General features: G+C 34.6%; 2 protein-coding genes across 5 annotated transcripts in view; one reads left to right on the top strand and one right to left on the bottom strand.

Annotated features, from left to right (window-relative positions):
• Positions 1 to 15679, bottom strand: part of PUDP (pseudouridine 5'-phosphatase) — a 37318-nt gene extending 21639 nt beyond the window's left edge. The window contains exons 1-3 of the mRNA XM_026666900.2: positions 15522 to 15679; positions 7977 to 8195; positions 666 to 895 (exon numbers count right to left, since the gene is read on the bottom strand). Coding sequence (XP_026522685.1) covers positions 666 to 895; positions 7977 to 8195; positions 15522 to 15594 — 522 coding nt within the window. The 5' untranslated portion in view covers positions 15595 to 15679. The remainder of the gene's footprint in view (positions 1 to 665; positions 896 to 7976; positions 8196 to 15521) is intronic.
• The window catches only part of STS (steroid sulfatase), a 200872-nt gene continuing 200256 nt past the window's right edge, over positions 15109 to 15724 (top strand). For 2 of the 4 annotated variants that reach the window (XM_087967061.1, XM_087967060.1), the window contains exon 1: positions 15238 to 15552. In XM_087967061.1, coding sequence (XP_087823187.1) covers positions 15539 to 15552 — 14 coding nt within the window. In that variant the 5' untranslated portion in view covers positions 15238 to 15538. Of the gene's footprint in view, positions 15553 to 15724 lie in introns of all 4 variants that reach the window. The other 2 variants (XM_026666896.2, XM_087967059.1) reach the window with 2 other exon arrangements.

Below are 15724 nucleotides of genomic sequence, written 5' to 3'. Positions count from 1 at the left end.
TTATTATTTTATCGCTCTTACTAGCTGCCTGATATATTATCAAGACATGTGTAAACTTCCTTTTACAAATAAAATCTAAGCCCAAATAAAAGGACATTTTCTTAAAAGGAATTAAGGTGATTCTTCCCTCTCCCAAATGATTATTTTTTGAGTGACCTTTCTCTGAGGATTCCATACATTTTTTAAACAGTTTCTCCCCTTTTCTACTCAGTGGAGACTCCATGCATGTAAAGGATAGTCCATAACAAACAGGACTGGTACACTTTTGTCTCAATTACTTTTGAGTGTGAATAAACTGTTGCAGCATTCTTTAATGACAGAACCAACTTGGGCGAATGTAGACTTGGAAGAAGCATGAGACAAAGTATTGCCAAAGAGTGTTGCTTTGCATGTTGCTGTTAGGAATCATCTGGAATTTCCTGGTGGTCTCCTATCCAATTAGTTCCTAATCTTGTTGCTTGCTTTCCAAGTCCAATTATAATATTGCTTTAGAGCAAACAGTGGCCCATCAGTTGTCATTATAAATTATTATACATTAAAGATCAATAACAATGCCACCAAAAAATCCTGCCCCCACCCCCACCCCACACACAAACACACACATATTTATCAAAATATAAAAGCTTGGATTTTTGGTTGTTATTCTATTTTGTGATTATGTTTACCTTTTCTGGACATGGAGGAGGATCAAATCTCTTTGCACAAACTAAAAACACGTCAGGTTGTGGCTTGCCATGGTTTACTTCAGGATCATCTCCCAAGACAATATGATGAAATAAAGCAAAGAAGTCTTTGTGTCGGCTTGTTTTCATTTCAAATGTCACTCGAGATGAACTAGTAGCAACAGCTATGGGAATGTTATGTTTGTGTAGATGGTGGATTAGCTTTTCAACTCCTGTGTAAGAAAGATACACAAATACTTTAAATGCACTGATTGATACACACACAAAAAACATGTGCACACTATTTTCTTACCTTTTTCCCATCTCTCTCTCTCTTTTTGCCCTACCTTGCTTTTATGGATAAATAACAATTCAAACAATAATCTTATTTGTTTCTGACTATATGTATATGTTCTGTCTCCCTTTCCCTTCCCCCCAAAAGGTAAGGGATTATACACACACACACAAACACAGACAAGTAAGCTGGCTCGGACTTCACAGAGCTAATTCTTTGGAACTGATAATATTCTTGGCATTCCACTACGTCCTGCCTGCCAAGTCCGAGCTAGCAGCAATTATAAATTAAAGTCTTACTCACAGAGATAAATGGTTCTTTTACTTGATAAAAATCACAAGGTAGTCCACAAAACAATCATTCACAAAGAAAATCTGAAGTAAGGTAAACTTTATCCTGTACAAAGTTTAAGGAGAAAGCACACCCACTTTTATCCCCTGTGTAGCTCAGTGTGGCTCAGTGACTCAGCTCACTCTCTGACCCTCCCACGCCTCCTACGTTGCTGCTCACATTTCTCCCTACGACGCTGCTTGGGGTCGAACTAATACTCCTTCTCTTCACTCCCTGTCAGGGGCTGCTCCGACATGCCTTCCTCCTGATTCATCTCAGGCTGTTCCTCTCAGTTGTCTGATGGAACCCGAGGCATTACCAGGGAGGAAGGTCCTGGGGATGAAGGCATTGCCAGGGAGGAAGGTCCTGGGGAGGAAGGCATTCCCACTTCCTCCCCCTTATCTTCCAGGTCCTCTTCCTCTGACAGCACAGGCTCAGGAATCGGGGCCACAACATGTATATATACCTAAAGTATCTAATAAAAGAAAATATTCAAATAAAAAAATCACCAAATAATACTTTTATAACAAATAAAGAAGTTACTGTTCCCTATGCATACACACACATACAAACATATCCACGTAAAATATATACAGAGTGGCGCAGTGGTTAGAGTGCAGTACTGCAGGCTACTTCTGCTGCAGCCAGCTGCCTGCAATTTGGCAGATCGAATCCCACAAGGCTCAAGGTTGACTCAGCCTTCCATCCTTCTGAGATAGATAAAATGAGGACCCAAATTGTTGGGGGCAATATGCTGACTCTGCAAACCGCTTAGAGAGGGATGTAAAGAACTATAAAGTAGTATATATAAGTCTAAGTGCTATTGCTATTGTACATACAAAAGTTGTGAAGATCCATCAACTGATTCCCACTACTCATAGATCTATGGCCATCTCCCTTTCTATGAAGATACCTCTCACTGACAGATGGGTAAGGTCTCTCTCTATATAGCATAAACCCCACTGGGACAGACTCTACATAGTCTATGTATTACAATAATGCATAGAAAACCAGTGTCAGGGTTCCAAGTAAAAAATCATTTTATACTTTTATTGGAAATATCATTTTGGCACATATCTGGTGAAAACCGACCCTGAAAACTCCCTCAGTTTTCACCTTATAAAACGTAAAAGATTTTCTACTTTCTCAAAACAATCAGTCACATGGTCCAATCACCATGAAGTCTGGAAACTGGGTGGCATCACTCCACCTTCTTCTGACCAGGTATGAAAATATCCTTGGTTCTCAAAAGAGAAAGTATTTTGTTGTGGCTACGAAATTCCCTATTTCAAATCCTCTCTCCCTGTCCCTCAGCTCCAGTGTGACAACACTGAAGCGGACAAAATGGTTTCGGTCAGGCCAGCTTCAGGGTTGACAGCCAGGTTGCAGTAGTGGTTAAGGCAGCAGGGGAGTGAGTTCTAGCCCCATCTTAGGCACAAAGCTAGCTGGGTGATCTTGGGCCAGCCCTTGAATCTCAGCCTTAGGAAAAGAAGCAATGACAAACCACTTCTAAAGTCTTGCCAGGACAATTGCAAGGACAAGTCTAGGCACTTGCTAGGTGTCAACACAGACTTGAAGGAACAATAATAACAATAAAAAAGCAAAGAGGCCCTGTTTCGATGTCACTTGATCATGTGAATATGGGAAAGCATTTTTGCCTTATAAGAAGACAGTAATAAATCCTAGGCCTCAAAGGCCAAAGAATGAGGCCAAAGAAGCTTAACTTTCTTAATCTTATTCTAATTATTTATGTGTACAAATAAATTTATTTGGTCTGTTTTACTAAATGATAAACATACAAAGATATTTGGGAAGTTTCACTTGTTATTTTTAAAATATTCTGGGAACATGATAATCAAAATTTATCAATCTCTCTTTAGCTTGGCTAGAGAAAATTGAAAACTTGGAAAGACAGAACACTTACATGTTACAAGAAAGAAATTGTAATTTTTAAATGACACTGTACTATAGCTTAAGACGCCCTAACAACTGGCCATTAAATAGTAAAAATAAAAAAGAGGCTGAGATATTATTAAATTATTAAAACACATTAAAATATTTCTCTAATTATTGGGCTTAATCTTATAATCAATTATCCTGGGAACAATTACATTTGTTTCAAGAAATACATTTGCATAAATACAAATTTCAAAATGTTGGTATCTGACTTGCTATTGTGAGAAACTATTTTTTTCATTGAGTAAAACTAGTTTAAAACATTTTTCAGCTTCTTATATCAAGATATAAAGCTAGGTGAAAAAGGGAAAATGAATTGCCGTAGGTTTCTTATATGAAAAACAATGCAATCTGCACATTGTTCTGCATTTAAATAGTTTAGTGTTCCACATAACTTCATTTTAATGTTTCAAAGATACCTTTCTCTTTTGCTAAATCCAAAAATAGATATTTTCAAGAAACCTTGTTTTCTATAAAACTGACAGAAATAAAAAGTGATTGATTGTCAAAGTATTAATTTATGACATGTCAACTTAAATAAATTAAATTTATCACATTTCATTCTTCTAATATATATTTAATAGGCTGCTCTAGCAATTAGAACATTATACATTTGCAACTGAATCTAGCATATTAGCTAACCAAAATCCAAGTCCTTTAATTATGCTACTCACACGTACTTTGCGCAGAGATATTTTTACACAAATTCAAATTAGGTTAGTCAAATTAAGGGATTTCTGTTTGAAAGACTGATGTACTAATCCTTATTAAACATAACACATTCACACAATGTCTAGAATTTAGAAGAAGGTTCATATTTATTAATCACAACAATTAAAATGTCTTGCTTGATTAGTACAACATGCATATAAATGGCATAAATAAATATCAAATAGTTGCCAAATGTGTCCAATTGCTGTTACAGAGAAATAGTGCTTATAATTGCCTCATGATTTGTAGAAGAATCGGGTAATAGATCTGAATGAAAGTATTCTACTTCCACAAACAGGAGGCTATAGATACAGAAGGCTATAGATACATGCAAGAAATAGAAGAAATAAATTGCAGTTATGTATTAAAGAACTAATATATATCAATATCTATCCTATCTATATGATGAATGTTGTGGTGGTGGGTAAAAAGAAGGAATACTTGCTTAGAATGTTACTGTTTCGGTGAAGAGAAATAATCAAAAAATTCAGAATGAATATTTGGGGAAAATGTGCAACCTTCCAGATGAAATATGATAAATGTAAAGGGGAGGTGGAAATATGTTGGATAGCATACATCAGGAAATGGAATGAATTAAAGGAAAATCATGTTTCATTTGCTTATCATTGAAATCAGAATTATGGAAGTCTATAATGAGGAGTTATGAATGTAAATGCAGCAAATTAGAATTTGATAAAAATGAAAAAAAAAATACTAGAGTAAAAGCAAAAAGATATAGAAAGAAAGAACAGGAATGTAAAGAAATACTAGAAAACAAATTCCTGACTGAATGATTGAAAATTGATAAAAGAAAGTAGATGTGGAAGCAGCTCAGAATGGTGGAAAAATAAATATGTTAGAGAATGCAATTATAGGTGTTACATATCTTTACCTAGTTACAAAGATTAGTTATGCAAACCAGAAGAATGAAAATGATACCGGTACTTAGTGGAATGAAAACACTATGGTCAGAAAAAACTTGCAGGTAATAAAATAAATTCAACAAAAACCAAGAACGAGACAAATTATGTTACAGAGTAATAAGGACTGGAAAGAATGCAATCAAAAGCAAAAAATAGTTAAGATTTCAAAAAGAAAGAAAAATGTAGAATAGTTTTAATGGAAATAAAAGTAGTTATGCAACTAAGTGCAAAGGACTAAATAAGGAGCCTTCAGTAGAATAAATGGAATTAAAAATAAATGTATTGGGATATAATTGAAATGAATGACTGTTGGAAAGAGTCTGTTTTATTACAGATTTATATGGAAATGACAGTAATACCATAAATGGAATTAAAATGACAAACATTAAGAATTCAAGAAAAAAATATAAGCAACAATTGATAAACAATTGAAAACTGTAAGACTAGATACATATGAGTTATTAAAGACATATTGAAATAGTGGTGTGTTTCTGGAATAGTGATAGAAATGGTTAATTTATATGTAAAAATTGCATCTGAAACTTGACTAATGCTGAGGGAGGGAGGGAGGGAAGGAAGGAAGAGGGAATGCAAAATTTTATGGGAAATAGTTTATGGAACATGATGAAATAGTATGAGAGTAACTACGTGGTTATCAGGAGTTGAAAACAACTTGATGGCAGATAATCAGTCCTGAGAAATTATAATGAAGAAAATTTGAGACAATAAGAAAGGTGCAGACAAAATTTTAACCCTTTGCTAGATTTACTGAGAAGTTTACAAATGTGAGAAAGTTTATTCATTTATAGAAGTTCAATGGTATCTGCTGTATTTCATTAGGCGTTTTGTTCTGTAATCCTAATGGACAGAGTTGCAGAATTGTTGTACTTTTCCAAAAATACTGTATCTAGGAAATTATTTTGTTCATGGCATTTCCCCCATAAGACAAGTCTTCAGAGCACTAAATGTTAAGAATATAAAATAGTAATTTTACGGGGTTTTAGGCAACTCTCTAATTCAAAATCTGAGAAATTAATTTCCATTGTTGTGCTACTTCCTGATTAGCTAAAGTTCATTAGAATCCATACCGCATAAAACAGTGCCACAAAGTATTTGCTAAAGTTAGTGATCCAACGAAGAAAATATGAGAGACACTAAATTATCTTTAATGTTGAAGCAGATTATTAGAGACTGCATTACTGTGGCAATAACTTCCCAAATTTAGACAAACATGAAATATAAAAGTAAATTACATTAAAATATGTTTTAAAATGGTGGACTGATGATATATTATAAAGAAGAAAACAGCTATTCCACCAGTTTATTGCTTTCTTTTTTAAAAAAAAAAGTTTTATACTGGTAATACCAGATACATCATTTGAATACATTTGAACATAGGATAAAGATGCATCTCATGCATATTTATCCTATGTTCAAATGTATTCAAGTATATAAATGGATATATTTGAATCACTAGTCCTAAAATAACCAGTTTATTGTCTTTTAGTTGGTGTTGGTCAATTCTTATCATTTGTGCAGAAGCGCATATTGAAAACTGGCCATCATCCTCACCTCTCATGCAGATGCTACATAATGGCGCAGAAAAGGTTTTTCTCTTTCAGAACATTGAGGTACCTTTATCTATCAAATAAACCTTGATCAGCTGATGGAAGGAAGATGACCATCCGTAGTCATATAATTCGGAAGAAGCCCTCATTATTGCTGATTGGCTTTTTGAAACTGTAACAGCTTATTTTTTCTAATATCACTTAATTTCTATTATATAAAAATATTATTGGAATATATTCAGGAGCGGGATTCTATGGGTTCTCACCTATTTATTAGAACCTGTTCTTAATTTTCTAAGCAGTTCATAGAACCGGTTGATGGAAGAAATCTCCTTTTGTTTTTTCCATTTTACAGGGCTAATCCTGTAAGGCAACTAGGAAACATTCTGGTAGTGTTGCTCACAGAAACTGTCTCTCCGTTAACCCTTATTACATTCTTGGCACTACGCCTAGACTTCCTGTCTCTCTTGAGGTTTTTTTTCTCCTTTGCTGGTATTTTCCTTGACTTTCGTAAAGGGGAGGGGTTGTTTTAAGCTTTTTACACTGCTGTTGGGAGGAAATATTCTCCTGTTGGAATGATTTAGCACTTTCAAGAAATAATTGAATAACGAAGCAGAGCTGCCAGAAAGCTTTTAATGACAAGGAACCAAGATGAGTGACAAGCAACAGCTACTGTTGTGATTTAATTATTTGTATTGTGTTTGAATTTTTTCCTGCCTCATGGCTTCTTTTTTTATCTGGGGAGGGGAGTCTTCCTTCACTGCTTTAGTGGTATCTGGTACTGTCCTTTTGGGGTGTACTTCCAAGAGGCAGGATGCAAGCTTGGCATTGATTTTTTTACTGCCTTTCTGGGGGGCATGTGATCTTTCCTTAAATCTGGATTTCTTTAGGTGAGGTGAGACCAGCTGGTGCAAATGGATCTAAGGATTACTTCTCCTGAGTGTGCTCTTTCTGGAGAGCTTAAATGACCTCGCTGCTAAAGGGTTTCACTTTATGAGCAAGACTTGGCCGCTGATAGTTATCATTGCATTAACTATTTTAATTCCTCAAGGTGTTCTGGCACCCTGCCTGATTTGTAACTCCAGCAGGTATTTTTAATCTAATGATTTGTATTTAGGGAAGCTTTTTGCAAGCAAAAACACTTTTTGTATTTTTCTACAGGTAATCCTTGAATTACAACAGTTCATCTAGTGACCATTCAAAGTTACAATGGCACTGAAAAAAGTGACTTATGACCATTTTTCACACTTACGACCATTGCAGCATCCCCACAGTCATGAGAGGCCAGGCGAGAAGAAGCGCCCCTCGATATGAGTTATGTCGAGTTGGCCATGCCCAGCCAGTCACATGATCACCAAACCATGCCCACCAACCAAGCCACAGCCACAGAACCGGTTGTTAAAAAATTTGAATCCTCCTGAATATATCTCAGTCTTTCTTAAGGCACAAGAAAAAAAAGTATCTAATCCATTAGGACTGAAAGTATGAAAATAGAATTTGATAGGTACACACAACTGAAGACACAAAATACCTGGCATCAACATAGCTGTAGGAAACAATTTTTCTTGCATGATTTTACTTTCATGTAACAGCTCTTCTTTGGTGATTGGAAGGTCCAGTGCATCGCGAATGATTTCTGCTCCTTCCAATGCTTTTTTGCCCATTGCTAAGGATTTCACATCCCAAGTGTAGGTTTTCCCAAAGCGACTGCAGATTTCTTGGAACACAACAGTATAAAGATGTTCAGTATCTGCGGAACAAAGAAAGCAGAATTAAAATGATGTTTTCAACAAATAGTCAGATCAACAAACTAAGAGTTGAAATTGTATCTAAATAATATTCTATCTTTTCAAATAGTATAGGAAAAAATCCTCAATACTAAATGACCAATCAGAAAGAGGTGGACTATGGGTAGTCCTCACTTAACAACATTAGGACTTTAAACACCATCATTAAGCAATGCGGTCACAAGTCAAATCCTGACTTTGCTAACTTGAAACATTCTAATATATTGTTTTGAATTTAAATCTTACAGCACAACTTCCATTTTGTGTCCATCTAGTTATGTTTTCCATATGAAAACTTTTCATATTTTCTTTTCATATTCTAATTTATAAGTCCTAATTTACCACGTACAAATAAATATGCCCTATAATCAGTGGTGGCATTCAATTTTTTTTTACTACCGGTTCTGTGGGCGTAGCTTGGGGGGCAGCTTGGCAAGCATGGAAGGGGAAGGATACCGCAAAATCCTCATTCCCACTCCACCCCAGGGGAAGGATATTGCAAAATCCCCATTCCCTCCCAGTTGGAGATGGTATTTGCCAGTTTTCCAAACCAGTCAAAATTTCCACTACCGGTCCACCAGAACCAGAAGAATACCATCTCTGATCCTAATGTATTTATTAAAGGAGTCTGTGGCCTGATTCCTGTTTTATACACTGTTTCTGCAGGACACGAGCCCTTGATTCCTGCTCATTTATTTAAGACTATGAACAATGACACTAATAATTAAATTCTTAAGAGCATAATGGGGATAACTTAACATTTGTTTATAGTGGAATATTTTCCAAGAAAATACAGGTAATGGCACATATTAAATAAGAAATGAAGTAACAAGTTGGAGTAATATTTATCATAATAAAATTGGTTTCAGACCAGGGTTTTCAGGGAAGGGGGCTTTTAAGATATCTTTACCCAAAGAAAGATCTAAAGAGAAGACAAAACCCAAAGTCTATAAACTGAGCAGTGACCAAATATTTTTGTCTTTTATAACAAGGGAAAAACATATAACCCATTTTTACATCTCTAATTAGATTGGTTCCATCATCTAATCTTCTTAGAGTAGAGATCTGGATGTCTACCTTATAAGACCATATTTAAAAGTATGATGTTATTGATTGCAATCTAAAATTGTAAGACATTCAAATAAAACAACACAAGTAAAAATTAAAAAATTTTTAAATTGGAAACAGAACAATAAATTTGGAACTGCTGATGACAAATGTAGAGGGAAATCTATTACCCCAAGGATAATACATATTCTATACTAAAAAATAATTTGTTTTTTCAACTTTTGAACAAAACATTAGTTGTTGTTCAGAAGATATACATTATATTGCTGCTAGCATCACTAGATTTGCAACTAACTATATTAATACTATAATACTAAAAATTATAATGAAGGAATTTAAGAGCAAATAAGTTTTCCTTAGGCCACTTTTAAGAATATAAAGCTTAAGGCTAAGTATCAACCCTTTTCTCAAATTTGTTATTTTAAAATATTGTCTTGACTTATGACCATAATGGTGGCTACCCATCACACTCATAAGTTGTGACAGTTGTATGGTTTTATGACTTTTTTGTGGCAGTCATTAAGAGAATGCTGTGGTCATTAATCAAGATTCACCATGGGTGCCATTTTGCCAAAAACTGGAAGTAAATGCCAGTTTTCAGCAAAGCCATCGTAAAATGCGGTGGCTGGCTGCTGGCTGCTGAAAATGCCTGTAAATGTGTCTATGTTGCTGAGTGCCCAAAGTAAGATCACATGACTGCAGCCATCACAACTTTGAATCCAAGATGTAAGTAGTCCCAAAGTAGATCTATTGTAACTTTGACTAAGCGACAGTTGTACCTGTGGAGGAACAAATACCCCATCCTCTTGAAATGCTTAAAATTAGCTTTGTATGCATTTAGAGGAGACATTGAAATCTAAGAACAAAATGATGAAATTCTATTTTTTTGAATTGGACAGCTGTTACTGAAGGAAGCTTGAACTTAAGAAGAAAGGATAAAAGGCTACAGCTAGAAACTAGTCAATATGAGCTTCTAGTACATTATTTCTCAAATAGTTTCTAAGGTTGAGAAACGCTAGTTTAGTAGAAGATTGTTAAATTTCAAAATCATGAAGGTGTTTTACCTTGAAGATTCAAAGACAGAATAATTGTAATTGACCAAATATTCAACCTCAACTGCTCCCTCAATTTTTCCAAGTAACCTATTTTCAGATCTTTTATAATGTATAATATAAAGTGGGAACAGTCTTAAGGACTGCAACCAGCTTTTAATCTGCTATTGTGATACTTAATCAGAAATATACGATTTGTACAGAAGAACAGATGGAACAAATAACTGAGAAATGTACATTATGTCAGTGTCATCTGTAGCAATAAGTCACTTCATCTGATTTCTCAGAAAACTTACATCTTTCAACATCTTATTTTTCTTGAAAATGCATGAAAATACAATTTTCATGTTTTTCTAACATATCTAAAAGAAATCCACCACTGATTTCTTACATGCTTCTAGGGAAAAAAAAGTGTAAAATTATATTTGTACAGCATAAGAAGTACACTTTCACAAAACCCAGCTTGTTTTTAAATTTTCCAAATAATATGATGCTAGGATATGTTTGAAATCCTAGACAAGACCAAATTAGGTATTCCCCATTAGCTTATTTTTTTAAAATGCCTCTTTAAGTGCATATAATATCAACTGAAAAATAACTGACTTTTAATTTTATAGACAAAAACAAAAACAAAACATAAGGCATAATAGTAAGTATCTGCTTACAAATTCAAATTCTTTGCACTGAATTTCTCTAAAGTATTTTTGTTCAATGGGATCTGCTGTTTCAGAGTTCTCTTAAGATGGCTTATAGAAACTTCTACATCAAGTTTCCTGGATGATCTAAACCAAGTGTCAAACTCAAGGCTTGTGGACCAGATCCAGCCTGAAGGGTGCTTAAATTCCCACAGGGCCAGTTTGGAAATACCAAAGGACTGGCCCACGGTGCCTCTGGATGGCCTCCTGGAGCACTTTGCCAGCCAAAACGGGGTGAGGATACTGTCTCTCGCCCCCTGGCTGGCCAGCAGAGAACTACAATGCTGCTCCACCCTCAAAAAAATACAGTTTGACACCCCGATCTAAACTGTTAATTTAAGTTTTATATTCAGTTATATTAAGGTTCCAAAAATAATGTAAAATCAGTTATATTTTATTCTGTAAATTGAAAGAATATTCCACAATTCATAAAACACTTACAATATCAAAGAGTTAAGTACCTTTTCAGTATAATCATAGGAGGCTGAAAAACATAAGGCATCATTACGTTTTTCTCAAGTCAGCACAAGGTCAAATGTATTGGTTCTGATAGGGACCAAGACTGATAGCTTGAGGATACAAAAGGAGGGGGACCCCCCCCAAACCGCTGTTCACTTGACAGTTCTACATGATGCAGTCAAGAAGTTGACATGATGGGAAAATGACGGTACAAATTATTACAATACCTAATTCTGAATACAGGGCTATTAATTGCTGAGAAAGCATTGTTTCTGCCTAAAAATAAAGACCACTGATTTACTTAACTGAGTAGAAGGGCAAACTTTATCTCTTCTTGCATTCTTCACTGATATCTCAAAAAGTAGAAAATGACTGCATTTTGTTTTGATCTTAGATGAATGTGTTTATACTATTTAATAAAATGAAGTTTATATATTTAATAATATTTGATTGAAAATGAATGATTTAAAATTTTAGGAATCAATAAGTTCTTAGATATCAGTATACTAAATCTGAGAAACACAATTATTTAAATAAAATAAAAACCAATTACATTAACAAAACAAAATAATCAGAAGAGCCAAAAGACTGATAGAATTATATTTATTTCATTGGATACTAAATATATTTTAATTTTACAATTCCGTAAACAAGGAAAACCATGGGGAAAAAAAACAATTCCTGTTATTTACCATTTGGCAAGGATGCCCCAAGAATATCTCCATATATCTTAAGCCTAGCAAACTTATATAAAAAATAAAAATAGTGCTTTATAAATTAAAAACAGCTATTTCATTGTCAATGTTATATCAACAGATCCTTAACAGTCATATTAAAACCTTCAGCACTCAGCAATAAAAAACAAAGCATTAAAAGTAGAAGGTATTTAATACAAGATAGTTGATTTAGAAAAATGTGTCTTTTGTACTATAACCACAATTTTAGTAAAGAAAATAGACATGTACCTGCCCCATACCATGGGTAGATTTCATTTAAGTGATATGCATTTCAGGGTTCAAGACACTGTGGATTATACTGAAGTAGTCACAAAAAACCAAATTATTATATAGTATCATTCAACAGCCTTCAGAGAAAAATGTATTGCATTAAGTGATCAATAAACTTCATTTAAGCCAGTTGAATAGCCTTAAAACTTTACTTGATTGTTAACCATTTTTTATGAAACACACTCCCAATGATTTTTTGAAGTTACATACAATTAAGAAATCAATAAATAATGCCTTGTACATCATTTAAGAATTTGAATATTTTAAAGCAGTAATGATGTACAATTTAAAACGCTATAGCATAGCTTTTCCTATAAACATTGTAAGTACACAAATGAAAAATTAGCAAAAATTCATTCTTTAACTATATTTTATAAAATCTTGAATGAGTAGAATAATGATTTTGTCAAAACTTTGCACATAGATGGGTAGAAATATTACTGAATGTAGAAACATTTTGGAAAGGAAGCAATGTTATCATTTGTTTTATTTACTAAATTTATCCCCAACATTATCTACTGAGTCTTACCAGTTTACAAGCTATATAGCACCATAACAGTTAAAAAATCCATAGTAGGTTAAAAATATAAACATCAATAACAATAAAGAAAAATCATTGCAGAACTATAGCAGTTTTTACAAATTCATCATTTTCAAAATAGATTATATAATTACTATGAAGCAGCCTACCAATAACAAAAAGTCTACCTGTTTGCTGCATTTTCATGAATATAGGTAAGCAAGAAAGGGGGTACAACAAAAGGAAAGGAGATTAATAAATTATTCAGATCTAATGTCAACAAAAAGAGTGTAAAAGAAAATTACTGTGGCAATGTATTTAATAGGGCTCCACAAAGGGCACATTCTACAAACTAATTTGAACAATTTCAGATACTGAAGAACATACCAAAATTTAAAATTCACTTTTACAAAAGGACAGACTAATTTTATATGCAATGTTTTAAATGTACACAAGCAGCGTCAGAAATGGGTAAGAGTATTTTAAAGCATGTCTGAAAACTAAAAGTTTTTGTAATTTATTTTTACAGTAACAACAGAGTAAAATATTACTGTATAATTAATATCCATATCTAATCACAAGAAGCTGGTCAGTAATAAAGTATTTGATTTGACGAATGAAGGCCCAATAATGTAGATCAGTGCCTTATTAAACTAAGATCTCAAAGTCTGTTTACTGCACTTACAGTTCCAATAAATATAGGTAGTTGATTTACAACCATTTGTTTAGTAACCTTTTGAAATTACAATAGCACTAAAAAAGGTGATTTATGACTGCTTTTCACACTTACAACCATTGTAGTAGCCCCATAGTCAAATAATCAAAATCCAGATATTTGGCAACTGGTTCATATTTATGACAGCTGCAGTGTTCCAGGGTCATGTGATTGCTTTTTGCAACTTTTTGCAACTTTTTGCAACAAGCAAAGTCAATGGGAAAGCTGGATTCACCTAGCAACTGTGTTACTCACTTAACAACTGCAGAGATTACATAACAACTATGCCAAGAAAGGTTGTAAAATGGGGCAAAACTCACTTAACAAATGTCCTACTTAGCAATGTAAATTTTGGGCTCAATTGTGATCTAAGTTGAGGACTACCTGTAAATAGACAAATGAAAGAAAAAAGACATAATAATATAGATAAAAAGATCTTTCTATTAACATTATCAAATCAGACCTCTCTGACTATATTAAATGCCATTCAAATTTGTACTATGTAAATTTCTTTAATATGTATGTAAATTTCTTTAATGTGTATCATTTTAATATTTGTCACTTATATGCACTTACACTTTCAATGTGATACCTAATTTCAGTTCAGTGCTGCACAATATTTTTTGTTTGGCACTTTAATCAAATTGCAACATATTATCCTTTCTCACTGCTATTGCGAAGTTTAATTTTTTAAAAACTTCCTATGAAAGGTCAGTCACTAGGTCTCAAATAGTGCAACTTTAATGTAATGAAGAGCAGAAGGCCCAGTTATTTCTCCAGTTCTTGCCTATGCAGACTTCAAATTAGGACTATTTCAGCTGAACTGAAATAATGTTTCATCTATAAAGTGTCTAGATAGTATTAAGAGGCATTTGTCACTCCTGGTATTTATTTATGACAGGATCAAGGCTCCCGTCCTTTGCCCTTTACTGAAGAATAATTATTTTCTGTGGGACTTGTTTCTGAATAAACAGATTGAGATCTGGCTTCAAAGAATGATTGTGTCTGTGGTTTTTAGCAAACTTTCCACTTCAGTGTCTGTCAACCTCAGCAATTTTAATAGGTGTGGATTTTAACTCCCAGAATTCCTCAACCAGCTATCTTGGAGTTGAAGTTTGTAAAACTTAAAAGTTGCTGACATTCAGAAACACCGAATTAAAGGAATCAAAATTGTAATCAAAATTCAGTGCAATCCTGGACAAAGTGAACTGTAGTTACAGTCCTTTTTATTAAACAATAAGGCAGTTAAAATTACTGTAAGGCCCACTCATGTCTTAAGGATTGCATTTTTCTTAAAAGGCTTCAACTCGTTTTTTTTTTCTCTTTTCTATACAATATCCTATGCGCATGAAGACGACCTGAAGCGTCCTCGTGATGATAGAAAGGAAGACTGTTATCCTCATGCCAATTGTACTTTGGAACTAGTATAACCAGCCAATTGGTATAACCAGCCAATTGTACTTTGGAGCGAGGACTCCACAAACAAAGCAATCGTAGCCCGCCTGCTGGCTTTGTGCTTTCCTTCTACAGCAGAAGGACATTCGTGTTTGTGTGTGCACGCTTGCAGGGGCAGTTTTCAGAATCTGAGTTACTAGCAAGGAGGCGGGAGAAACCACAGGCGAAAATCGCCGCCTTTAGCACACAACTACGAAGCAATAGCGGCACTCGGGTCCAGTCCTGCAACCAGAGGACAGAACTAATCCGCGGCCTTATCTCGACATAAACCGGATTGCCCAGCTGGCGGATGCAAAACAGCAAGCGTAAATTACGCACCCAGAAGCAGACCGTCCATGTCAAAGATCAGGTGAGTTACAGGCTGCACCGACGACAGGTGGCACGTAGCCATTGCGTTCCAACCGCGATCTCTGCCAAGAACAGAGCTTAGGCAGGGCGTCCTTTCTGCCCATGCGCTACGACAAGAGGGGCGTGGCTTAGGGGACGAAGAGGAGTGGCATCGTCTGGACTTTCTCCGGACT

This window comes from Notechis scutatus, chromosome 5, assembly GCF_049901735.1.
Source record: "Notechis scutatus isolate UNSWTSFEM ecotype Mainland chromosome 5, rNotScu1.2, whole genome shotgun sequence".
NCBI classification, from domain to species: domain Eukaryota; kingdom Metazoa; phylum Chordata; class Lepidosauria; order Squamata; family Elapidae; genus Notechis; species Notechis scutatus.
The sequence above is the reverse complement of the archived record's forward strand: the minus strand, read 5'-3'. Positions and strand labels throughout refer to the sequence as shown.